Here is a 25,933-nt window from a genome sequence, read left to right as displayed (position 1 = left end):
CAAATTTTTAGTTTAAAAAGTTAAAAATATCAAATATTTCATGGAAGTACCGGGTATATATAGTCTTTTTAAATTATTTCTTTTAAAATAGTCACTATAAATCACTATTTAAATGAAAATTGTATATTTTATATACATTTTTTATTTAATTTATATTTTAAATAAAATGATAAACTATTAAGATTATAATAATTAAGAAAACCCCTTAAAAAATGATCCAAAAACCTCTCCGGCACTTCTCAAAAGCACTCATAGTGATTCATAGTGACTTCCGTCAAGTGGAATCGTATTGAAATCGAATTGAATTGAATTAAATTGAATTAAAATTGAATGGAAGCTTACATCCATCTATAGCCAACGTAGTCGATGTTGTCCGGGTCCGGTTTGGCTGGCTTATCGCCTCGGATCCGAATCCGGGGGGCAGTGGGGATTGGATCAGATCGGAACCGAGTTTCCAACTGACTGACTGTGGGTCGTTTTATTTATTTTTTTTTCTCACTTTTTTAAGTGTTATTTTTTATATATATGTATATATATTTTTTTTTTGCAAACTCAGCCAAGTGGCCGTCAGCTAGTCTAGCGTGATCGCTGCGAAATTGGCTCAGTCAGTCAGTCAAGCACTGAGAGAAATAAGATTACAAAATAGATTTAAAATTTTAAGAAATAATATGAAAAGTATTTATTCAAAAATAAGTTTTAGAAATATATTAAAGTTAAATTTCGTTAAAAATGGATTTTTTTCTGTTAAAAGTGTATCAAAACTTTCTCTCTGTGTAGTGATCCGCCCCCTTTCGACTCCGGTGGGTACTTGTATTTATTGTGTAAGTCGACCGGCCGGAATCTCCAGCAATCTCACCCTGGGCGGGAGCAACAGGTGGTCCGGGCAGTGTCATGATTTGTTTTTATTTTTCTTATTTTCTTATTTTTTATTTTGATGTGTTTTTAATCGGATATAAGCACGCTTGTTTAGGCCACAAGCCATTTGCTCTGCACTGGCTATTATTCTACAAATTACTATAATAATCTGGTTTTTTTTTCTTTACTTTTCTCGACAGAAGTTGCAACTTTGTTGTCATTATAATTTTAACAAGATTCTTTATATAATATAAGATATATATATTATAAGATATGTAGATGATATTTAAAAAAATATATATTTTAAATATGACTTTCTGTTAAGATTTATTTAATTTTTAGAGACTCTCTTTCGAAAACTAGGTGATATATTTTTCAAAAAACTCTTCCATAAATTTTTGAAATATTTTTGAATTATTCTTCCCAGCTTCGGCATGTTCCATGACACCGCCAAGATCGGATGCCATCCCCGGGTGGGGTCCATTGTCCACATAATGACCCCCACCTTCGGGGCGGACACCCTGCAGGTTTGCTGGTCGAACTGCAGCCGGAAGTACATCACCCACTTCCTGGAGTCAGTAACTATTATAGTCCTAGAACCGTAAAGAATGCCATAACTATCTGTAATCTTTTTCAGTCAGGGACTGGGCGAGTGCCTGGATGATCCGCCCACGCCGCTGGACGAGTACAACTATCCGGATGAGCTGCCCGGGGCCAGGTACAATGCCCGGGGTCAGTGCCGGCTGCAGTTCAACCTGACCAACGACAGCGAGGTGGGGGCCTGCTCCGCCCCCCATGAGTTCTGCTCGACCCTGTGGTGTCGGGTCAACGGGGAGTGCGTCACCCATATGCGACCCACCGCCCCGGGCACCGCCTGCGGCCGGAACAAGTGGTGTCAGAACGGCAAGTGCGTTCGCCGGGAGGAGCTGGCCGCCGTCAACGGTGGCTGGGGCAATTGGAGCGAATGGAGCGACTGCTCCCGGAGCTGTGGTGGCGGCGTGTCCACCCAGCAGCGTGAATGCGACTCCCCGGTGCCCGCCAACGGCGGTGTCTTCTGCATTGGAGAACGAAAACGGTACAAGGTGTGCCGGAAGCGCCCGTGTCCGGAGCACGAGCCCAGTTTCCGGGCCCAGCAGTGCGCCAAATTCGATAATGTTAGCTACCAGGGAGCCACCTACAAGTGGTTGCCGTTCTTCGATAAAAGTGAGTATACTTTTCCTCGATTTCATATTCGGTTCTGGTCCGGATTATGGGATTGATAGGGAATCGAAATACCGGATACTGGTGGGGTTGAGATATATATTCCAGTGACTTACCAGCAACCATTCCAGATAATCCGTGTCGCCTGTTCTGCACCGACGTGGACGACACCATCATTGCGAATTGGGGCGCCACCGTACTGGACGGAACTCCCTGCACCCTGGGCACCAACAACATGTGCATCGACGGCATCTGCAAGGTAAGGAAGTTGCCTGGATCCGGGATCCGTAGATGTCTGCTCCTGGTCCTAAACCGATCTGCCTTTTGTTCAGAAAGTTGGTTGCGATTGGCTCGTCGACTCGGAGATGCAGGACGATCGTTGCGGTGTCTGTGGCGGTTCTGGCGATCAGTGCCAGCCAGTGAGGGACGTCTACACGGAGCCCTTTCCGGCCTTCGCCGTCCGTGATGGGGCCTACGTCGAGATAGTCACTATTCCGGCCCGGGCCCGACACATTCTCATCCGGGAGGAGGCCAATTCGCCGCACTTCCTGGCCGTGGGTCGGGCGGGTCAGAACGGTCAGGACTCGGATCGGTTCTATCTGAATGGGGATAGTCTCATCTCGATGCCCGGGGAATTCGAGATTGCGGGAGCGGAGAGCTTGTACGACCGGGTCGATGAGCAGGAGACCGTCACGATACCTCAGCCCATCCAGCATTCCATAACGTTATACGTAAGATCCATTATAACTCTTCCAAGTAAGGGGTATTCATGTAGTCCTTCTATTTCCGTAGGCCATTGTACGGGGCAATGAGAGCAACTCCGGCATTTTCTTCGAGTTTACCCTGCCCGCCCTGAACGTCTCCGCCGGCAGGCAGTTCCTGTGGCGTCTCAGCAACTGGACCACCTGCTCCTCCACCTGTGGAGGCGGAGTCCAGCACCGTGAGCCAGTCTGCCAGGAGAATGGCAAAGGTAGGAGAACCTCTGCCCACACATCCTTACGATTTCCAATCCAAAATGAATACTTTTTTCAGGGCTGGGTGATACTCTGCCGTGTTGGACGCACGCCAAGAACAAGAGACCTCTGCGGCAGACCAGGAGCTGCTCGGATCAGCCCTGTCCGGCTCACTGGTGGCCAGGTCCCTGGCAATTCTGTCCCGTAACCTGCCGTCCGACTGGGCCAGGCGCCCTGCCCCAACGCCGCAGATCCGTGGTGTGTCTGGACCAGCACGACGTGGTGGTGGCGGATACGGAATGTAATCTTCTGACCAAACCACCGGAACTGGAGCCCTGCGAAGCGACATTGCCGGAGTGCCGACTTAAGGACTAGCTTAGTACTTCCCCACATACATATTTATTTCATTTAATGGAGCATATTTATTCAGATTTTAAGAATTTCGAATGTCGATCATCCCAGATGTACTTAAAACTATCAAAAAAAAAGAGAAAAAAACAAAAAGAAATTACATAGAACTATAAGATTAATTAATCTAGAATTATAGAGGGCCTAACGATATTTATATATATATATTTTAATAGTTTTTAGTTTTAGGTTTAGTTTTTAGGATTTAAGCAATACAAGTTACAGATACAACATGATGTGTGGGAGGAAATCCAGTAAACAGTATGACTTTTCAGTATTCTTTGGATATATCTTTTGGAATGAGTTATGTCTAGTGGAAAGGAACCAAATCAAGTATTTCTTTGAGGGCAGGACTTCCAAGGTTCCAAGATCCGGCTCCTTCGAGCCGGCTCACAAATCAAATATTTCTTTCTAATGACTTTTTGGTCCTTCGAGCCGGATTAGATCACATGGATTGGCCTAGGAATGATATGATAGTTTCGCTTTTGGTTTGTCTAGAACCTCGTATTATCCGGCATCTTGCGGAAGAAGGCCACCTTGTCCTTGGGCACTCGATAGCCGTGCATCCAGCGACTTCCCTTCCGAAGGGACCCATCTATACCATCCTTCCACACCCCCTGGGGCAAGTACACTGAGAAGGACACTTTATAAATTAAAAATATACTTTGTGAGGAAAAAAAGTCACTTACCCTCTCTCGTCTCCCGGCCAGGATCCAGAATGGGAGCCACTATGAGCTCCTCGCCCACGGAGAACTCATCGCTGACTATCAGACAGGCGGGATCATGGGGATCCATCATCCAGAGCGGGCGCACCAGCGGCAGACCCTCGTTCATCGAGGGATGGAGGTACTTCATCAGCAAATCAATCACCACCGTCTCCCGGATCTCCTTCAGTTCCTGGGCCACCCGTGTGACCAGATCACTGCGGTACTCGGAGGGCAGGTGGCCAAACTGCATGGCGGGCAGAAAGGTGGCCAGCTGGAGCCATCGGATGAAGAGCTCCTGGTCGGGCAACGGCGGCTGGCCCAGGGAGTAGAAGGACACCATCTTGGAGATGGGTCTCTGCAGCAAGTAGTCGCCGCCGATGACTCCCGGCAGGACGAAGGGATATCCAATGACTCCGTAGTTTAAAACGGCGGCCAATGTTTCCTTCAATCCCTCCCAGGTGGCGTTCACGGGCGGAGTGCTGAGGAAAGCCGGTGGCTTAGGGACCACACTGGCCGTGGAAACAGCCATAAGCCCGGCGCCGTCCAGGGCGGCGGTGAAGAGCCGGGCGTAGGTGTCCGGATTGTCCAGGGTCTCCCTGCACTGGTAGTAGTGGGGCAGATTGTATCCCGTTCCCAGATCCAGGTAGAATCGCTCCACCCCGTACTCGTCCCGCAGGGCCTGCAGCTTCTCCAGCAACCACGGCACCGAGTCATTGTTGGTGATGTCCAGGACACCGGCACTGGAGCTGCTCTTGTACCTCGTCAGAGCCGGAATACTACGCTCCGAGTGCCGTTCGTAGATCAGTAGCTTCCGACGCACTGCATCCTTGAAGTTGGCGCTGTCGGTGCTGATGAACGGCTGGATGGTGAGGACCACCTTGAAGCCGCGCCTGTGCAGGACCGCGATGGTGTCCTTGAGGGTGGGAAACCTTGACTTGTCCACCGTGAAGTCTCCGATATTCTCCTGCCAGAACTCGTTGATGACGATGTGGCCCAGACCCATGGCAATGGCACTCTCCGAGTAATCACAAATGGCCGTCTCGTTGAGGGAGTCCGGCGAGGAGTCGTGGGGTATCCGCCAGACCGGCTCGTTTAGCAGGGACTTGAGGACCTTCATGTCGGGCTTCTTGAGCCCGTCCCAGAGACTCTGCTGGGTCATCAGCATGTGCAGGCTGCGCATGTCCTCCGTGGTGCAGATCCGGTAGTCCAACTGCGGCAGCGGCGTCAGCCGGTTCACGAAGGTGAACTCGTCGTTGGCCGCCCGGAGGCAGAAGCGGTTCTCCGTCCGGTTGACGCCCAGCTGGAGGGGCGTCTTCTCGCTCACCTGCATGGCCACGCCGATGGAGTTGATGAAGTACCTCTTCACCCCATTACCAAACTGATGCACCTGCGAGTCCCCGGAGGCGTACGGCGCAAAGTCAAAGTTGGCATAGCTCAGTGACCACTCCTGGCCCTTGGTCACCCCGCCGCCGAACCACAGGCCATTGTCCCGCTTCAGTTCGTAGCAGTCGGTGGGCAGGAGGCCCGGCGTCAGTGCCTGCCACTGGAGTGTGTAGCACCGGAAGACGCCCTTGTCCTCGAAGTTCATGTGCAGCCGGGCGATTCCATTCCATTCGATGCAGACACTCCCGTCACTCCGTCGCTGCTCCTCCAGGCAGTGGAACGGCGCCGTGTCATAGCCCAGGGTCACCCCCAGCTGCCCGGAGATCACTTCCTTGTCGTCGTGGCTCAGGATGCGTAGGATTCGGTCCTTCGAGTTGAACTTGATCTTCTGGAAGTAGCTCTTCGTGAGGAGCTGTTGGTGGTAGGCCACGTACGCGTAACCGATCTAAAAAAAATAACAAATTATAAATTACAAAATTATAATTAATATATTTAACATTAATAGAGAATTACTTAGCAAGCCTTCCTTCATAAGCTTTTAAAAACCAACCAATAATACTTGAAATTCCCAACCGAAGCCCTTTATCTTTTTTTTTTTAAAAGGGAAATTCCTTAATCACTGTCTTAAAAATTCTGTCACTTGTTTTGACAAACTTAAATCTATTTTGATTTTATCTTCAAATATTTAAGCCCTTAAAAATAAGTCATGACTTACCAGAAATATGATCATAAAGAACATGATGATCACGAATATTTTGATTTTGTAGTCCTTGGTTTCCCGCTTCTTTTTGCGAATTAACTGCGGGAAGGCCTGGAATAAAGGGGATAGTTATAGTTTAGTATATAGATTATAATATAAAATATATATCCTTAAAGGACTAATGTAGATAGACTCACCTGCATCTTCTCGCGGAGCAAGCTGGCCAGGGAGTTGACACTGGTGATGGAGGCTTGGTTGGAAGCCACACTGTGGCTGTCGAAGTCGCTGGCGAGCATCTCCTTGCTGTTCAGCCGGAGGGCGGGGAGGGGGGCGATAGAGGCACGCCTCCTGCTCCGGAAACGATCACTGAAAAAAATTAAAAATTGACACCAATTCAATGAGGAAATGAGCTACTCAATTCCCTGATCACAGAACGGTGCACTTTTTCCAAATCGGATATGATTTGGCAGAGATATGCACATCGGAAGGGGCCAACGTGGGGATACTGCGAAAATGCAGCATTTTATAGGGGTACCCCTTTGAAAAAATCGAAAAATTTAAAAACCATATTTAAGTTATGTTTTAAATGAGGAAATGAGCTACTCAGTTCCCTGATCACAGAACTGTACACTATTTCCAGATCGGATATGATTTGGCAGAGATATGCACATCGGAAGGGGCCAACGTGGGGATACTGCGAAAATGCAGCCTTTTATAGGGTTACCCCTTGGGAAAAAATCGAAAAATTGAAAAACCATATTTAAGGAATGTTTTAAATGAGGAAATGAGCTACTCAGTTCCCTGATCACAGAACTGTACACTATTTCTAGATCGGATATGATTTGGCAGAGATATGCACATCGGAAGGGGCCAACGTGGGGATACTGCGAAAATGCAGCATTTTATAGGGTTACCCCTTGGGAAAAAATCTGAACTGTACACTTTTTCCAGATCGGATATGATTTGGCAGAGATATGCACATCGGAAGGGGCCAACGTGGGGATACTGCGAAAATGCAGCCTTTTATAGGGTTACCCCTTGGGAAAAAATCGAAAAATTGAAAAACCATATTTAAGGAATGTTTTAAATGAGGAAATGAGCTACTCACTTCCCTGATCACAGAACTGTACACTTTTTCCAGATCGGATATGATTTGGCAGAGATATGCACATCGGAAGGGGCCAACGTGGGGATACTGCGAAAATGCAGCCTTTTATAGGGTTACCCCTTGGGAAAAAATCTGAACTGTACACTTTTTCCAGATCGGATATGATTTGGCAGAGATATGCACATCGGAAGGGGCCAACGTGGGGATACTGCGAAAATGCAGCCTTTTATAGGGTTACCCCTTGGGAAAAAATCGAAAAATTGAAAAACCATATTTAAGGAATGTTTTAAATGAGGAAATGAGCTACTCAGTTCCCTGATCACAGAACTGTACACTATTTCTAGATCGGATATGATTTGGCAGAGATATGCACATCGGAAGGGGCCAACGTGGGGATACTGCGAAAATGCAGCCTTTTATAGGGTTACCCCTTGGGAAAAAATCTGAACTGTACACTTTTTCCAGATCGGATATGATTTGGCAGAGATATGCACATCGGAAGGGGCCAACGTGGGGATACTGCGAAAATGCAGCCTTTTATAGGGTTACCCCTTGGGAAAAAATCGAAAAATTGAAAAACCATATTTAAGGAATGTTTTAAATGAGGAAATGAGCTACTCAGTTCCCTGATCACAGAACTGTACACTTTTTCCAGATCGGATATGATTTGGCAGAGATATGCACATCGGAAGGGGCCAACGTGGGGATACTGCGAAAATGCAGCCTTTTATAGGGTTACCCCTTGGGAAAAAATCTGAACTGTACACTTTTTCCAGATCGGATATGATTTGGCAGAGATATGCACATCGGAAGGGGCCAACGTGGGGATACTGCGAAAATGCAGCCTTTTATAGGGTTACCCCTTGGGAAAAAATCGAAAAATTGAAAAACCATATTTAAGGAATGTTTTAAATGAGGAAATGAGCTACTCAGTTCCCTGATCACAGAACTGTACACTATTTCTAGATCGGATATGATTTGGCAGAGATATGCACATCGGAAGGGGCCAACGTGGGGATACTGCGAAAATGCAGCATTTTATAGGGTTACCCCTTGGGAAAAAATCGAAAAATTGAAAAACCATATTTAAGGAATGTTTTAAATGAGGAAATGAGCTACCCAGTTCCCTGATCACAGAACTGTCCCCTTTTTCCAGATCGGATATGATTTGGCAGAGATATGCACATCGGAAGGGGCCAACGTGGGGATACTGCGAAAATGCAGCATTTTATAGGGGTACCCCTTGGGAAAAAATCGAAAAATTAAAAAACCATATTTAAGGAATATTTTAAATGAGGAAATGAGCTACTCAGTTCCCTGATCACAGAACTGTACACAATTTACAGATCGGATATGATTTGGCAGAGATATGCACATCGGAAGGGGCCAACGTGGGGATACTGCGAAAATGCAGCATTTTATAGGGGTACCCCTTGGAAAAAAATCGAAAAATTGAAAAACCATATTTAAGGAATGTTTTAAATGAGGAAATGAGCTACTCAGTTCCCTGATCACAGAACTGTACACTATTTCTAGATCGGATATGATTTGGCAGAGATATGCACATCGGAAGGGGCCAACGTGGGGATACTGCGAAAATGCAGCATTTTATAGGGGTACCCCTTGGAAAAAAATCGAAAAATTGAAAAACCATATTTAAGGAATGTTTTAAATGAGGAAATGAGCTACTCAGTTCCCTGATCACAGAACTGTACACTATTTCTAGATCGGATATGATTTGGCAGAGATATGCACATCGGAAGGGGCCAACGTGGGGATACTGCGAAAATGCAGCATTTTATAGGGTTACCCCTTGGGAAAAAATCGAAAAATTGAAAAACCATATTTAAGGAATGTTTTAAATGAGGAAATTAGCTACCCAGTTCCCTGATCACAGAACTGTCCCCTTTTTCCAGATCGGATATGATTTGGCAGAGATATGCACATCGGAAGGGGCCAACGTGGGGATACTGCGAAAATGCAGCATTTTATAGGGGTACCCCTTGGGAAAAAATCGAAAAATTGAAAAACCATATTTAAGGAATGTTTTAAATGAGGAAATGAGCTACTCAGTTCCCTGATCACAGAACTGTACACAATTTACAGATCGGATATGATTTGGCAGAGATATGCACATCGGAAGGGGCCAACGTGGGGATACTGCGAAAATGCAGCATTTTATAGGGGTACCCCTTGGGAAAAAATCGAAAAATTGAAAAACCATATTTAAGGAATGTTTTAAATGAGGAAATGAGCTACTCAGTTCCCTGATCACAGAACTGTCCCCTTTTTCCAGATCGGATATGATTTGGCAGAGATATGCACATCGGAAGGGGCCAGCGTGGGGATACTGCGAAAATGCAGCATTTTATAGGGTTACCCCTTGGGAAAAAATCGAAAAATTGAAAAACCATATTTAAGGAATGTTTTAAATGAGGAAATGAGCTACCCAGTTCCCTGATCACAGAACTGTCCCCTTTTTCCAGATCGGATATGATTTGGCAGAGATATGCACATCGGAAGGGGCCAACGTGGGGATACTGCGAAAATGCAGCATTTTATAGGGGTACCCCTTGGGAAAAAATCGAAAAATTGAAAAACCATATTTAAGGAATGTTTTAAATGAGGAAATGAGCTACTCAGTTCCCTGATCACAGAACTGTCCCCTTTTTCCAGATCGGATATGATTTGGCAGAGATATGCACATCGGAAGGGGCCAACGTGGGGATACTGCGAAAATGCAGCATTTTATAGGGGTACCCCTTGGGAAAAAATCGAAAAATTGAAAAACCATATTTAAGGAATGTTTTAAATGAGGAAATGAGCTACTCAGTTCCCTGATCACAGAACTGTACACTTTTTCCAGATCGGATATGATTTGGCAGAGATATGCACATCGGAAGGGGCCAACGTGGGGATACTGCGAAAATGCAGCCTTTTATAGGGTTACCCCTTGGGAAAAAATCGAAAAATTGAAAAACCATATTTAAGGAATGTTTTAAATGAGGAAATGAGCTACTCAGTTCCCTGATCACAGAACTGTCCCCTTTTTCCAGATCGGATATGATTTGGCAGAGATATGCACATCGGAAGGGGCCAACGTGGGGATACTGCGAAAATGCAGCATTTTATAGGGTTACCCCTTGGGAAAAAATCGAAAAATTGAAAAACCATATTTAAGGAATGTTTTAAATGAGGAAATGAGCTACTCAGTTCCCTGATCACAGAACTGTACACTATTTCTAGATCGGATATGATTTGGCAGAGATATGCACATCGGAAGGGGCCAACGTGGGGATACTGCGAAAATGCAGCATTTTATAGGGGTACCCCTTGGAAAAAAATCGAAAAATTGAAAAACCATATTTAAGGAATGTTTTAAATGAGGAAATGAGCTACTCAGTTCCCTGATCACAGAACTGTACACTATTTCTAGATCGGATATGATTTGGCAGAGATATGCACATCGGAAGGGGCCAACGTGGGGATACTGCGAAAATGCAGCATTTTATAGGGTTACCCCTTGGGAAAAAATCGAAAAATTGAAAAACCATATTTAAGGAATGTTTTAAATGAGGAAATTAGCTACCCAGTTCCCTGATCACAGAACTGTCCCCTTTTTCCAGATCGGATATGATTTGGCAGAGATATGCACATCGGAAGGGGCCAACGTGGGGATACTGCGAAAATGCAGCATTTTATAGGGGTACCCCTTGGGAAAAAATCGAAAAATTGAAAAACCATATTTAAGGAATGTTTTAAATGAGGAAATGAGCTACTCAGTTCCCTGATCACAGAACTGTACACAATTTACAGATCGGATATGATTTGGCAGAGATATGCACATCGGAAGGGGCCAACGTGGGGATACTGCGAAAATGCAGCATTTTATAGGGGTACCCCTTGGGAAAAAATCGAAAAATTGAAAAACCATATTTAAGGAATGTTTTAAATGAGGAAATGAGCTACTCAGTTCCCTGATCACAGAACTGTCCCCTTTTTCCAGATCGGATATGATTTGGCAGAGATATGCACATCGGAAGGGGCCAGCGTGGGGATACTGCGAAAATGCAGCATTTTATAGGGTTACCCCTTGGGAAAAAATCGAAAAATTGAAAAACCATATTTAAGGAATGTTTTAAATGAGGAAATGAGCTACCCAGTTCCCTGATCACAGAACTGTCCCCTTTTTCCAGATCGGATATGATTTGGCAGAGATATGCACATCGGAAGGGGCCAACGTGGGGATACTGCGAAAATGCAGCATTTTATAGGGGTACCCCTTGGGAAAAAATCGAAAAATTGAAAAACCATATTTAAGGAATGTTTTAAATGAGGAAATGAGCTACTCAGTTCCCTGATCACAGAACTGTCCCCTTTTTCCAGATCGGATATGATTTGGCAGAGATATGCACATCGGAAGGGGCCAACGTGGGGATACTGCGAAAATGCAGCATTTTATAGGGGTACCCCTTGGGAAAAAATCGAAAAATTGAAAAACCATATTTAAGGAATGTTTTAAATGAGGAAATGAGCTACTCAGTTCCCTGATCACAGAACTGTACACTTTTTCCAGATCGGATATGATTTGGCAGAGATATGCACATCGGAAGGGGCCAACGTGGGGATACTGCGAAAATGCAGCCTTTTATAGGGTTACCCCTTGGGAAAAAATCGAAAAATTGAAAAACCATATTTAAGGAATGTTTTAAATGAGGAAATGAGCTACTCAGTTCCCTGATCACAGAACTGTCCCCTTTTTCCAGATCGGATATGATTTGGCAGAGATATGCACATCGGAAGGGGCCAACGTGGGGATACTGCGAAAATGCAGCATTTTATAGGGTTACCCCTTGGGAAAAAATCGAAAAATTGAAAAACCATATTTAAGGAATGTTTTAAATGAGGAAATGAGCTACTCAGTTCCCTGATCACAGAACTGTCCCCTTTTTCCAGATCGGATATGATTTGGCAGAGATATGCACATCGGAAGGGGCCAACGTGGGGATACTGCGAAAATTCAGCATTTTATAGGGGTACCCCTTGGGAAAAAATCGAAAAATTTAAAAACCATATTTAAGGAATGTTTTAAATGAGGAAATGAGCTACCCAGTTCCCTGATCACAGAACTGTCCCCTTTTTCCAGATCGGATATGATTTGGCAGAGATATGCACATCGGAAGGGGCCAACGTGGGGATACTGCGAAAATGCAGCATTTTATAGGGTTACCCCTTGGGAAAAAATCGAAAAATTGAAAAACCATATTTAAGGAATGTTTTAAATGAGGAAATGAGCTACTCAGTTCCCTGATCACAGAACTGTCCCCTTTTTCCAGATCGGATATGATTTGGCAGAGATATGCACATCGGAAGGGGCCAACGTGGGGATACTGCGAAAATGCAGCCTTTTATAGGGTTACCCCTTGGGAAAAAATCGAAAAATTGAAAAACCATATTTAAGGAATGTTTTAAATGAGGAAATTAGCTACCCAGTTCCCTGATCACAGAACTGTCCCCTTTTTCCAGATCGGATATGATTTGGCAGAGATATGCACATCGGAAGGGGCCAACGTGGGGATACTGCGAAAATGCAGCATTTTATAGGGGTACCCCTTGGGAAAAAATCGAAAAATTGAAAAACCATATTTAAGGAATGTTTTAAATGAGGAAATGAGCTACTCAGTTCCCTGATCACAGAACTGTACACATTTTCCAGATCGGATATGATTTGGCAGAGATATGCACATCGGAAGGGGCCAACGTGGGGATACTGCGAAAATGCAGCATTTTATAGGGGTACCCCTTGGGAAAAAATCGAAAAATTGAAAAACCATATTTAAGGAATGTTTTAAATGAGGAAATGAGCTACTCAGTTCCCTGATCACAGAACTGTCCCCTTTTTCCAGATCGGATATGATTTGGCAGAGATATGCACATCGGAAGGGGCCAGCGTGGGGATACTGCGAAAATGCAGCATTTTATAGGGTTACCCCTTGGGAAAAAATCGAAAAATTGAAAAACCATATTTAAGGAATGTTTTAAATGAGGAAATGAGCTACCCAGTTCCCTGATCACAGAACTGTCCCCTTTTTCCAGATCGGATATGATTTGGCAGAGATATGCACATCGGAAGGGGCCAACGTGGGGATACTGCGAAAATGCAGCATTTTATAGGGGTACCCCTTGGGAAAAAATCGAAAAATTGAAAAACCATATTTAAGGAATGTTTTAAATGAGGAAATGAGCTACTCAGTTCCCTGATCACAGAACTGTCCCCTTTTTCCAGATCGGATATGATTTGGCAGAGATATGCACATCGGAAGGGGCCAACGTGGGGATACTGCGAAAATGCAGCATTTTATAGGGGTACCCCTTGGGAAAAAATCGAAAAATTGAAAAACCATATTTAAGGAATGTTTTAAATGAGGAAATGAGCTACTCAGTTCCCTGATCACAGAACTGTACACTTTTTCCAGATCGGATATGATTTGGCAGAGATATGCACATCGGAAGGGGCCAACGTGGGGATACTGCGAAAATGCAGCCTTTTATAGGGTTACCCCTTGGGAAAAAATCGAAAAATTGAAAAACCATATTTAAGGAATGTTTTAAATGAGGAAATGAGCTACTCAGTTCCCTGATCACAGAACTGTCCCCTTTTTCCAGATCGGATATGATTTGGCAGAGATATGCACATCGGAAGGGGCCAACGTGGGGATACTGCGAAAATGCAGCATTTTATAGGGTTACCCCTTGGGAAAAAATCGAAAAATTGAAAAACCATATTTAAGGAATGTTTTAAATGAGGAAATGAGCTACTCAGTTCCCTGATCACAGAACTGTCCCCTTTTTCCAGATCGGATATGATTTGGCAGAGATATGCACATCGGAAGGGGCCAACGTGGGGATACTGCGAAAATGCAGCATTTTATAGGGGTACCCCTTGGGAAAAAATCGAAAAATTGAAAAACCATATTTAAGGAATGTTTTAAATGAGGAAATGAGCTACCCAGTTCCCTGATCACAGAACTGTCCCCTTTTTCCAGATCGGATATGATTTGGCAGAGATATGCACATCGGAAGGGGCCAACGTGGGGATACTGCGAAAATGCAGCATTTTATAGGGGTACCCCTTGGGAAAAAATCGAAAAATTGAAAAACCATATTTAAGGAATGTTTTAAATGAGGAAATGAGCTACTCAGTTCCCTGATCACAGAACTGTCCCCTTTTTCCAGATCGGATATGATTTGGCAGAGATATGCACATCGGAAGGGGCCAACGTGGGGATACTGCGAAAATGCAGCATTTTATAGGGGTACCCCTTGGGAAAAAATCGAAAAATTGAAAAACCATATTTAAGGAATGTTTTAAATGAGGAAATGAGCTACTCAGTTCCCTGATCACAGAACTGTACACTTTTTCCAGATCGGATATGATTTGGCAGAGATATGCACATCGGAAGGGGCCAACGTGGGGATACTGCGAAAATGCAGCCTTTTATAGGGTTACCCCTTGGGAAAAAATCGAAAAATTGAAAAACCATATTTAAGGAATGTTTTAAATGAGGAAATGAGCTACTCAGTTCCCTGATCACAGAACTGTCCCCTTTTTCCAGATCGGATATGATTTGGCAGAGATATGCACATCGGAAGGGGCCAACGTGGGGATACTGCGAAAATGCAGCATTTTATAGGGTTACCCCTTGGGAAAAAATCGAAAAATTGAAAAACCATATTTAAGGAATGTTTTAAATGAGGAAATGAGCTACTCAGTTCCCTGATCACAGAACTGTCCCCTTTTTCCAGATCGGATATGATTTGGCAGAGATATGCACATCGGAAGGGGCCAACGTGGGGATACTGCGAAAATGCAGCATTTTATAGGGGTACCCCTTGGGAAAAAATCGAAAAATTTAAAAACCATATTTAAGGAATGTTTTAAATGAGGAAATGAGCTACCCAGTTCCCTGATCACAGAACTGTCCCCTTTTTCCAGATCGGATATGATTTGGCAGAGATATGCACATCGGAAGGGGCCAACGTGGGGATACTGCGAAAATGCAGCATTTTATAGGGTTACCCCTTGGGAAAAAATCGAAAAATTGAAAAACCATATTTAAGGAATGTTTTAAATGAGGAAATGAGCTACTCAGTTCCCTGATCACAGAACTGTCCCCTTTTTCCAGATCGGATATGATTTGGCAGAGATATGCACATCGGAAGGGGCCAACGTGGGGATACTGCGAAAATGCAGCCTTTTATAGGGTTACCCCTTGGGAAAAAATCGAAAAATTGAAAAACCATATTTAAGGAATGTTTTAAATGAGGAAATGAGCTACTCAGTTCCCTGATCACAGAACTGTACACTTTTTCCAGATCGGATATGATTTGGCAGAGATATGCACATCGGAAGGGGCCAACGTGGGGATACTGCGAAAATGCAGCATTTTATAGGGGTACCCCTTGGGAAAAAATCGAAAAATTGAAAAACCATATTTAAGGAATGTTTTAAATGAGGAAATGAGCTACTCAGTTCCCTGATCACAGAACTGTCCCCTTTTTCCAGATCGGATATGATTTGGCAGAGATATGCACATCGGAAGGGGCCAACGTGGGGATACTGCGAAAATGCAGCATTTTATAGGGGTACCCCTTGGGAAAAAATCGAAAAATTTAAAAACCATATTTAAGGAATGTTTTAAATGAGGAAATGAGCTACCCAGTTCCCTGATCACAGAACTGTCCCCTTTTTCCAGATCGGATATGATTTGGCAGAGATATGCACATCGGAAGGGGCCAACGTGGGGATACTGCGAAAATGCAGCATTTTATAGGGTTACCCCTTGGGAAAAAATCGAAAAATTGAAAAACCATATTTAAGGAATGTTTTAAATGAGGAAATGAGCTACTCAGTTCCCTGATCACAGAACTGTCCCCTTTTTCCAGATCGGATATGATTTGGCAGAGATATGCACATCGGAAGGGGCCAACGTGGGGATACTGCGAAAATGCAGCCTTTTATAGGGTTACCCCTTGGGAAAAAATCGAAAAATTGAAAAACCATATTTAAGGAATGTTTTAAATGAGGAAATGAGCTACTCAGTTCCCTGATCACAGAACTGTACACTTTTTCCAGATCGGATATGATTTGGCAGAGATATGCACATCGGAAGGGGCCAACGTGGGGATACTGCGAAAATGCAGCATTTTATAGGGGTACCCCTTGGGAAAAAATCGAAAAATTTAAAAACCATATTTAAGGAATGTTTTAAATGAGGAAATGAGCTACCCAGTTCCCTGATCACAGAACTGTCCCCTTTTTCCAGATCGGATATGATTTGGCAGAGATATGCACATCGGAAGGGGCCAACGTGGGGATACTGCGAAAATGCAGCATTTTATAGGGTTACCCCTTGGGAAAAAATCGAAAAATTGAAAAACCATATTTAAGGAATGTTTTAAATGAGGAAATGAGCTACTCAGTTCCCTGATCACAGAACTGTACACTATTTCTAGATCGGATATTATTTGGCAGAGATATGCACATCGGAAGGGGCCAACGTGGGGATACTGCGAAAATGCAGCCTTTTATAGGGTTACCCCTTGGGAAAAAATCGAAAAATTGAAAAACCATATTTAAGGAATGTTTTAAATGAGGAAATGAGCTACTCAGTTCCCTGATCACAGAACTGTACACTTTTTCCAGATCGGATATGATTTGGCAGAGATATGCACATCGGAAGGGGCCAACGTGGGGATACTGCGAAAATGCAGCCTTTTATAGGGTTACCCCTTGGGAAAAAATCGAAAAATTGAAAAACCATATTTAAGGAATGTTTTAAATGAGGAAATGAGCTACTCAGTTCCCTGATCACAGAACTGTCCCCTTTTTCCAGATCGGATATGATTTGGCAGAGATATGCACATCGGAAGGGGCCAACGTGGGGATACTGCGAAAATGCAGCATTTTATAGGGGTACCCCTTGGGAAAAAATCGAAAAATTGAAAAACCATATTTAAGGAATGTTTTAAATGAGGAAATGAGCTACCCAGTTCCCTGATCACAGAACTGTACACTATTTCTAGATCGGATATTATTTGGCAGAGATATGCACATCGGAAGGGGCCAACGTGGGGATACTGCGAAAATGCAGCCTTTTATAGGGTTACCCCTTGGGAAAAAATCGAAAAATTGAAAAACCATATTTAAGGAATGTTTTAAATGAGGAAATGAGCTACTCAGTTCCCTGATCACAGAACTGTACACTTTTTCCAGATCGGATATGATTTGGCAGAGATATGCACATCGGAAGGGGCCAACGTGGGGATACTGCGAAAATGCAGCCTTTTATAGGGTTACCCCTTGGGAAAAAATCGAAAAATTGAAAAACCATATTTAAGGAATGTTTTAAATGAGGAAATGAGCTACTCAGTTCCCTGATCACAGAACTGTCCCCTTTTTCCAGATCGGATATGATTTGGCAGAGATATGCACATCGGAAGGGGCCAACGTGGGGATACTGCGAAAATGCAGCATTTTATAGGGGTACCCCTTGGGAAAAAATCGAAAAATTGAAAAACCATATTTAAGGAATGTTTTAAATGAGGAAATGAGCTACCCAGTTCCCTGATCACAGAACTGTCCCCTTTTTCCAGATCGGATATGATTTGGCAGAGATATGCACATCGGAAGGGGCCAACGTGGGGATACTGCGAAAATGCAGCATTTTATAGGGGTACCCCTTGGGAAAAAATCGAAAAATTTAAAAACCATATTTAAGGAATGTTTTAAATGAGGAAATGAGCTACTCAGTTCCCTGATCACAGAACTGTACACAATTTACAGATCGGATATGATTTGGCAGAGATATGCACATCGGAAGGGGCCAACGTGGGGATACTGCGAAAATGCAGCATTTTATAGGGGTACCCCTTGGGAAAAAATCGAAAAATTGAAAAACCATATTTAAGGAATGTTTTAAATGAGGAAATGAGCTACCCAGTTCCCTGATCACAGAACTGTCCCCTTTTTCCAGATCGGATATGATTTGGCAGAGATATGCACATCGGAAGGGGCCAACGTGGGGATACTGCGAAAATGCAGCATTTTATAGGGGTACCCCTTGGGAAAAAATCGAAAAATTTAAAAACCATATTTAAGGAATGTTTTAAATGAGGAAATGAGCTACTCAGTTCCCTGATCACAGAACTGTCCCCTTTTTCCGGATCGGATATGATTTGGCAGAGATATGCACATCGGAAGGGGCCAACGTGGGGATACTGCGAAAATGCAGCATTTTATAGGGGTACACCTTGGGAAAAAATCGAAAAATTTAAAAACCATATTTAAGGAATGTTTTAAATGAGGAAATGAGCTACTCAGTTCCCTGATCACAGAACTGTACACAATTTACAGATCGGATATGATTTGGCAGAGATATGCACATCGGAAGGGGCCAACGTGGGGATACTGCGAAAATGCAGCATTTTATAGGGGTACCCCTTGGGAAAAAATCGAAAAATTGAAAAACCATATTTAAGGAATGTTTTAAATAAGGAAATGAGCTACTCAGTTCCCTGATCACAGAACTGTACACTTTTTCCAGATCGGATATGATTTGGCAGAGATATGCACATCGGAAGGGGCGAAAGTGGGGATACTGCGAAAATGCAGCATTTTATAGGGTTACCCCTTGGGAAAAAATCGAAAAATTGAAAAACCATATTTAAGGAATGTTTTAAATGAGGAAATGAGCTACCCAGTTCCCTGATCACAGAACTGTCCCCTTTTTCCAGATCGGATATGATTTGGCAGAGATATGCACATCGGAAGGGGCCAACGTGGGGATACTGCGAAAATGCAGCATTTTATAGGGGTACCCCTTGGGAAAAAATCGAAAAATTGAAAAACCATATTTAAGGAATGTTTTAAATAAGGAAATGAGCTACTCAGTTCCCTGATCACAGAACTGTACACTTTTTCCAGATCGGATATGATTTGGCAGAGATATGCACATCGGAAGGGGCGAAAGTGGGGATACTGCGAAAATGCAGCATTTTATAGGGGTACCCCTTTGAAAAAATCGAAAAATTTAAAAACCATATTTAAGGAATGTTTTAAATGAGGAAATGAGCTACTCAGTTCCCTGATCACAGAACTGTACACTTTTTCCTAGATCGGATATGATTTGGCAGAGATATGCACATCGGAAGGGGCCAACGTGGGGATACTGCGAAAATGCAGCATTTTATAGGGGTACCCCTTGGAAAAAAATCAAAAAATTAAAAAACCATATTTTAGAATCAATGAAAAGAATAGGATGTTACAGCCCAAATATTTGTATTAAGAAAAAAAAGAATATTAAATGAATAAGATTGAAAATGAGAAAAATAAGACCATCAACGAACAAATGAAAAGAATAGGATGTTAAGAACCCACTATTTGTACTTAAATAAAAAATAATAATTATAGAGAAAATAAAATAAGGAAAACAGAAAGGAAGACGATGACGAAAGCCTATGATTTCTTTTCAACTTATTAAAATATATTACAGAAAGAAATCAAGATGATTTACTTTTCCATTATATTATTAAAATAAAAGAAATGATTAATAAATAAAATAAGAAAAGAAGAACCCGGTCTGCCGGATGCCGAGCGACGAATGACTAAAATCTGCTGATTTTTCTGCTAAGGTGGGGTTTTGAAAAAAGGCAAGGCCTACTTGATTTCAGGGTTTCAACATTTCTTTGAGAAAAGCCTACTATTTAACAGTTAATAGAGTTGCCAACCTATTGTTCGCTTTAAATTGCTTTTAGTTTTAGCTTTTATTCTAGCGTTAAATATTTTTCAAAATATTCTTCCCCACAAAAATGTTAAAAAACTTGATAAATAATGAAAAAAACTATTTGAAATGAAAGAATTCTTAATACCTTATACCTTAAAATATCAATAAAAATAAAAAAAGAGCTCTCCTCAACGCTTCTCATAAAGTTTAGCTAATGAACTTTTACTTTTTATTTAGTTACAATATTTAATAAAAATGTAATAATAATTTTTAAATTTTTTAACAGTGCTCAAGTAAGTCAAGATGTTGAAAGGCGTTTGTCTTTCTTGAGCGGAAAACAGATAGAGCCCATAATCATTTACGGGCCTGATAAGTAAAGCCTGTCATATATAATTCCAGTCTCTCCCAGTGTCGGCCCAAGTTCAAAAGAACACGAACCGAAAAGAAACGAATATATGGAGCATATTGGAACGAAAATATTTGTCTGACGAACATTTTAAACTGGGCTACCACTACAGGAATTAAGGGAAAACCCTTTCTTAAACACTTTATACAGATGTATGTGCGAATTTCACGCAAAAAATCAGTCTAGCCAGCTGATAAACATAATTATAAAGAAAATTCTGTATATATATTTACAGATCAGAAGACGACGAGCGGCGATAAGGTTGTTGTAGCTCTCAAAAATCGTAAACACACTCGGCAAACAATGAAAATTATTATATTTTTTAAAGGAAATCGAACACGCCCGCCCTCTGGATGTTATCACTTCTAATCACGATCATCAACTGAGTTGAGGTCCGTTTATGTCGTTGGGTTTACTGTATAGTAATCATAACACTCACTCAATTACAGATACAGATACAGGTACAGTTTAAGATACAGCTACAGTTCAAGATACAGGCACAGTTCCAGCTACAGCCTCAGTACAGTGTCTTTGTGAACCTCCCAGATCTGTAGAGTCGCTGAGGCTTCCTCCGAATTAACTTATCATTCCCCCAGATTGGAGACTCGCGTAATTTGCTTAAGCAGTTAAATTGTTCAGATCGCGTGTGTGTGTCAACTATAGCTATGTGGCACTGTACTGAGGGAACTCGGAACAATGAGGCAACTATTTGAGCTATAAGGGTTATTATAACTATCTATCTATAAGACTTTAAAAGGAATTACAAGATTCTTCTATAAAACATTTAAATAATATTATTTCAAAATCATTTTTTCTTAATTTTTGGTATTTAAATGCTATAGTTTTTGAATCAAAATAATACCATTTTATACAATCTTTCAAACAACTATTCAAGAATGAATTGCACCGATCATGATACAGAAACATAAATAGATCATAAAAAATATATTTAAAAATTTAAAAAATATATATATAAAGCTGAATATTTATTTATGAAACAAAATGTTGCCATGCAATTTAAATTTTACAATTCCCGAGCACTGATAACCACAACCCTTGGCAATAATTATTTATTACAACTTTTATTCACACATTTCTAACTACTTTAAGCTGCTTTAAAAAAAACGTGAATAATTTATAGTTTAAATTATAAAAAATAGAAGTTTAAAGCACGAGCTATAAATCTTTTTTGAAAGTGTAGGCCTCAAATATTTGAATAATGGAGAATGTAAAATAATAGTCTGTCTCTAAAGTGTGTTGGGGGATTTATAGTATAAGGTATATTATTAAGAAGTTTTCAATAAATAAACTTAAAAGAAAAAACTATAAATTAAGAGATATTTTTTGTATTTTTTTTAAGTTTTAAATATAACAAATGATTGTAATTTTGGTCAAAAGAAACTCTTAAAATAAAACATTACTTTGAGTGGTATTTGTTTCAAAAACTGAAGGAAATATTTTAGATTTTCAAGCTTCAAAAAAAGATAAAATAAGTGCCTAACTATACATATATTTAATTTATAAAATTCCAATTATTCTTCAAGTGTAAAAGATGATTGGAATTCGTAGTAGTATCGTCGCTCGAGCGGAGAATAAAAATCGAATAAAATCGCAATTAAATTGGCATCCAACTTGTCCGTAACTGTATCTGACACTTGGTGGGCGGTTAAAATGGGACTTTTTTTGTATTACTTATTTATTTATTAATAAAAACAAATAAAACCAACTACAGCCTAGAAATGGCACGTTCTATAAATTTGTAATGCCGCCACAATTGAATTACTGTCGTTCGGCGACAAAAGGCAGCGACTTTCAATTAATTAATCTAATTACCCGATGAATGGAATGGAATGGGGTTAACTGTGAGTGTAGAACAAAATCTGAATCATCTGGTTAATTAATTCACTAGACACTCCTATACAAAGGATCTATGCTGTCAGTACTCACCGGTGTACGGGTCTCCGGGTGCCGAACTCATCATCCCCATCGCTGTCATCGTTGGCACTGGCAGTGGAGGTATTCGCGAAATTGATGGTCGTGGTACTGACGCCCTTATCCGGCGTAGTGGCGGATGTCGTGGGCGCCGGACTGCCCAGGCTGGACGCTCCATCATCGGCTATCTGGGTAGTGTAACCAATTGTGATTAATGTAGTACTACTTTTGGGCCAGAAACTCTTAAAAATTGATAAAGCAAACCCTAAACAATTGTAACCAAGTACTCTGACAATCGAACTGAATAGCCCACGGAAGGGGGAGGGGGGGCTTTTGGCACCTGCCTGAACTTGGGAAGGTGAGTACAATTAGCACAAAAGTCCCAAACAAAAAAAAAGCAACAAGGTCTAGGAATAAATGAGGCGAGATCTTAAACCGCAAAGCCAAAGCCAAGGTTCTAAGCTAGGGGTTTAATACTTATATATTTTTCATAATAAAACATATTTTAGGGTTTTTTTTGTTGTATTTTAAATATTTTTAAATATTTATTTATAATTTTTTCAAGTCCAATCTATTTATTTTTGTTGAGTTTGTTTGTATAACTTTCTTTTAGGCATGTCTTTGAAATATCTTTTTAAAATATATGTATATAATATTTTTAAGATGTTTTATTTTAAAAACTGCTTCTCAAAAAATAGTAGATTTTCTTTAAATATTTCTTAATTATTTTTCCAACTGAATTCTATTTCAAAATGTATTTTTTTATAGAATATTATATTTTATATTCAAAACCCACTCTTTTTTTATGTTTTCTGAAGCCTTATTTAAGACTATATTTTTCAATAAAAAATATCCTTTAAATTTCACACTTAGTACCTGCCTTCTCCTTCACCAAATCCTCTATGATGATGGTACTCTTGTCCATATCCTTTTCTATATCCAACAACCTATCCGGAGGCTGATCCTTGTTAGCGACACTCGAAAGGATGAACCGACTGTTGGGAGAACTCATTTTTGAAGCTCAAATAATTGCACTTTCCATCGACAATCGAACAGAAAAAAATATATATATTGTGTATATTATTGTAGAGAAATGTTATATAGAGAACCGATCCGAACCGCACTGATAATTGCCGGATTGCTATTGCCGGAATATTGTTTTCGAAGCGCCGACTTCGCCGCAATTTATGCGTTTTAATCGCTACGCTCTGTCGCTGCTTCCGTCGCTGCTGCTGTCGCTGCCTCGGTCGACTTCGACGTCAACGTTGGCGGTAAACAGTGCCGAGTGCGAATATTCACACCCACACTTGGCAAAAAAATAAAATACAGAGTATACTCTAAGCCGTTGAAAACCCATGCCATGGAAATTTGCTTTTTGATTTCATAAAAAAAATTTACCCGAGAGTCGTAAATTAATTGCAGCAGCTAGCCCGATTCTGATTCAGAATCAGATATAGCCTTAAATCATGACTTCTGGCCATAAATAACTGTCTTGCGGTGTAGAACACAGAATTTCTCAAACATTTCATAACCGGTTGGTGGGAAGTCAATGGAAGAAGCGGTTTATTCCCGTTTCGGGTGGGCTGTTACCGGGTTTTGTTAATTTAATAAAAATATATACATTTTTCCTTACTTTAAACAAATTAAAATTAAATTGTAAAAAAGAAATAGAAGAGAAACTATTTAAGTTTAAGGAAATCTGATATTAAACCAAAAATTTTAATTAAACTAAAGAAAGAATGGAAAAATAGGAAAAATATTTATGTTCCTTAACAAATAAGTAAATAACATGCATAAAAAGCTCTTTTTTATGAAATTTCCACTCAATACCTTTTAAAATTTAAATAAAAACCATATTTATCTTGGCTTGGCTTTTCCATTGAAAAAATACCTCTGTTTGGGCGAAAACTGCAGCATACTTTCAGGCTGGGCGGGGCAAACAAGCGCGCAAATGAAAAAGCCAACAGTGCGTATGTGTGCTGCCGGTTGCGGCAAATTACACATACGCCCTGGTGGCCGCAACATGACGATACACTGCCACTGGCACACCCCCGACCGTCGGCTCATTTGCAGCTCTATAATTAGCGCAAGTCATACCTGCTCTCTGGCTTGACATTAATAATGAGTTCTGGGTGTTGGTAAATAAAAAAAAAGAAAAACAAATTAATTGACAAAGTATCCCACGGCCCGACGGGGAAAGGGAAGATGGAAAATGATTTTAAATGCAAATATTTGTGGGTGGCTTCGGAAATCTATGCAAACGCTCAATTTGATGAGTAAAGTCGGTAATAAACTGGTTTCACATTTCAATCTGCCATCACAATTAATTTGTTTCAAAAGTTAAAAGCCTGTCGGCAGTTATGATAATTTTTTAAGAGCCCCACTCGAAACTAGGGCTACCTTTTTTTTTTAATTTCAAAGCCATAATTTACCCTAACACGTATTATAATTTTTTTTATAAAAAAAAAAATAAAGAAAGATATAGTATATTTGTTTATATTCCTTTTTGGGTATCGGAGAATCATGTGATTATTAACTGGTTTTCGGGTTTTGTGTCACATGCGGCTTGTTTGCCGACTTACTATAATTAAATCTCAATTAACGGCTGGATATTATTTTTTTGGGGATTTTTTTTTTAAGCTGTAACCCTAATTTATTTATATTTATTCATTTAAAAAATTCGACTTTCCTAATGGTTTCCATTTTATACTTTTTTGAGGGAATTTTTAATTGATTTAAAGGTTGAAAAGTATTATTTTTTGTTTTTAAAAAAGAATAAGAATAAAAAAAATGCTTTGTCTCAAATTTCAGTTAAAAAATAGTTGAAAATTGTTAAAAGTTTAAAAATTAGTAAGAATATTTATACAAAAATATATTCTTTTTTTATTAAAATTACTTTTTTTAAATTATTTCAAAAGAGTGGTTTTTTAAAACAAAAAAAATGAAAACCTCTAAAGTAAAATATACGAAAAAAGAGAAAAATACTTACAATTTCCTCATCCAGCGCCTCCTGTGGCTGCATTTGGTGTCGCAGACGCAGCGCCTCCAGATCCAGGGCATTAATGCCCGACGGCAGGGATATGGAGTTCCTTCGCAGTCCAGGAGCAAACTTTTCCGGCGATGGGGGCTCTGCGGGAGATGGCTTCGATGGCGTATCCTTCTCGTCCACCACCTTGAGTAGAGGCAGCTCCACATTCCGGCGCTCGCCGAGGGACTGCTTCCTGGCCATAGCTCCTGCGAGGAGCTGGCGCTTCTCCCGCCGCTCCTGCTCCTGCTCGGAGTCCAGTTCCAGCTCCTCCTCGTCGGTGTCGGCGTCCGCGTAGGTCAGTTCCGGATGTTGACCATTCAGCGCCTGCGCGGCGTCCCCGCCCGATTGGGTGGAATTCGAATTCCCAGAATGGGACATTTTTTTCAGCCAACGATTCTCGCGACTATAATTTTTGCGAAAAATGACGCGAACTTGACGCGATCGCGTTCCTCGGGCGAATGATGTGTG

At 41.3% G+C, this 25,933-nt stretch overlaps 2 protein-coding genes across 6 annotated transcripts in view; one reads left to right on the top strand and one right to left on the bottom strand.

Annotated features, from left to right (window-relative positions):
• Positions 1–3,693, top strand: part of LOC6503492 (A disintegrin and metalloproteinase with thrombospondin motifs 7) — an 11,995-nt gene extending 8,302 nt beyond the window's left edge. The window contains exons 7-12 of one of the 2 annotated variants that reach the window (XM_001964243.4): positions 1,283–1,429; positions 1,493–2,058; positions 2,187–2,314; positions 2,388–2,786; positions 2,848–3,025; positions 3,088–3,693. In XM_001964243.4, coding sequence (XP_001964279.1) covers positions 1,283–1,429; positions 1,493–2,058; positions 2,187–2,314; positions 2,388–2,786; positions 2,848–3,025; positions 3,088–3,383 — 1,714 coding nt within the window. In that variant the 3' untranslated portion in view covers positions 3,384–3,693. Of the gene's footprint in view, positions 1–1,282; positions 1,430–1,492; positions 2,059–2,186; positions 2,315–2,387; positions 2,787–2,847; positions 3,026–3,087 lie in introns of those variants that run through there. The other variant, XM_014905467.3, reaches the window with a different exon arrangement.
• LOC6504151 (myogenesis-regulating glycosidase) lies at positions 3,411–25,933 on the bottom strand. 4 transcript variants are annotated; one of them, XM_001964242.4, is made up of 6 exons: positions 25,427–25,933; positions 22,453–22,625; positions 6,404–6,572; positions 6,222–6,317; positions 4,106–5,951; positions 3,411–4,047 (listed from the first exon to the last, which is right to left on the bottom strand). In XM_001964242.4, exons 1-6 carry the CDS (start codon positions 25,841–25,843, stop codon positions 3,911–3,913), a joined length of 2,838 nt encoding a protein of 945 aa, XP_001964278.2. In that variant the 5' UTR covers positions 25,844–25,933; the 3' UTR covers positions 3,411–3,910. The 4 variants fall into 4 exon arrangements, with proteins under 4 accessions (XP_001964278.2, XP_014761193.2, XP_044572701.1 ...); XM_014905707.3 differs by lacking the exon at positions 25,427–25,933 and adding an exon at positions 23,318–23,596; XM_044716766.1 differs by lacking the exon at positions 25,427–25,933 and adding an exon at positions 23,314–23,441.

The sequence above is a fragment of the Drosophila ananassae genome, chromosome XL (assembly GCF_017639315.1).
Source record: "Drosophila ananassae strain 14024-0371.13 chromosome XL, ASM1763931v2, whole genome shotgun sequence".
NCBI lineage: Eukaryota > Metazoa > Arthropoda > Insecta > Diptera > Drosophilidae > Drosophila > Drosophila ananassae.
This window is presented reverse-complemented; position numbering and strand designations above follow the sequence as displayed.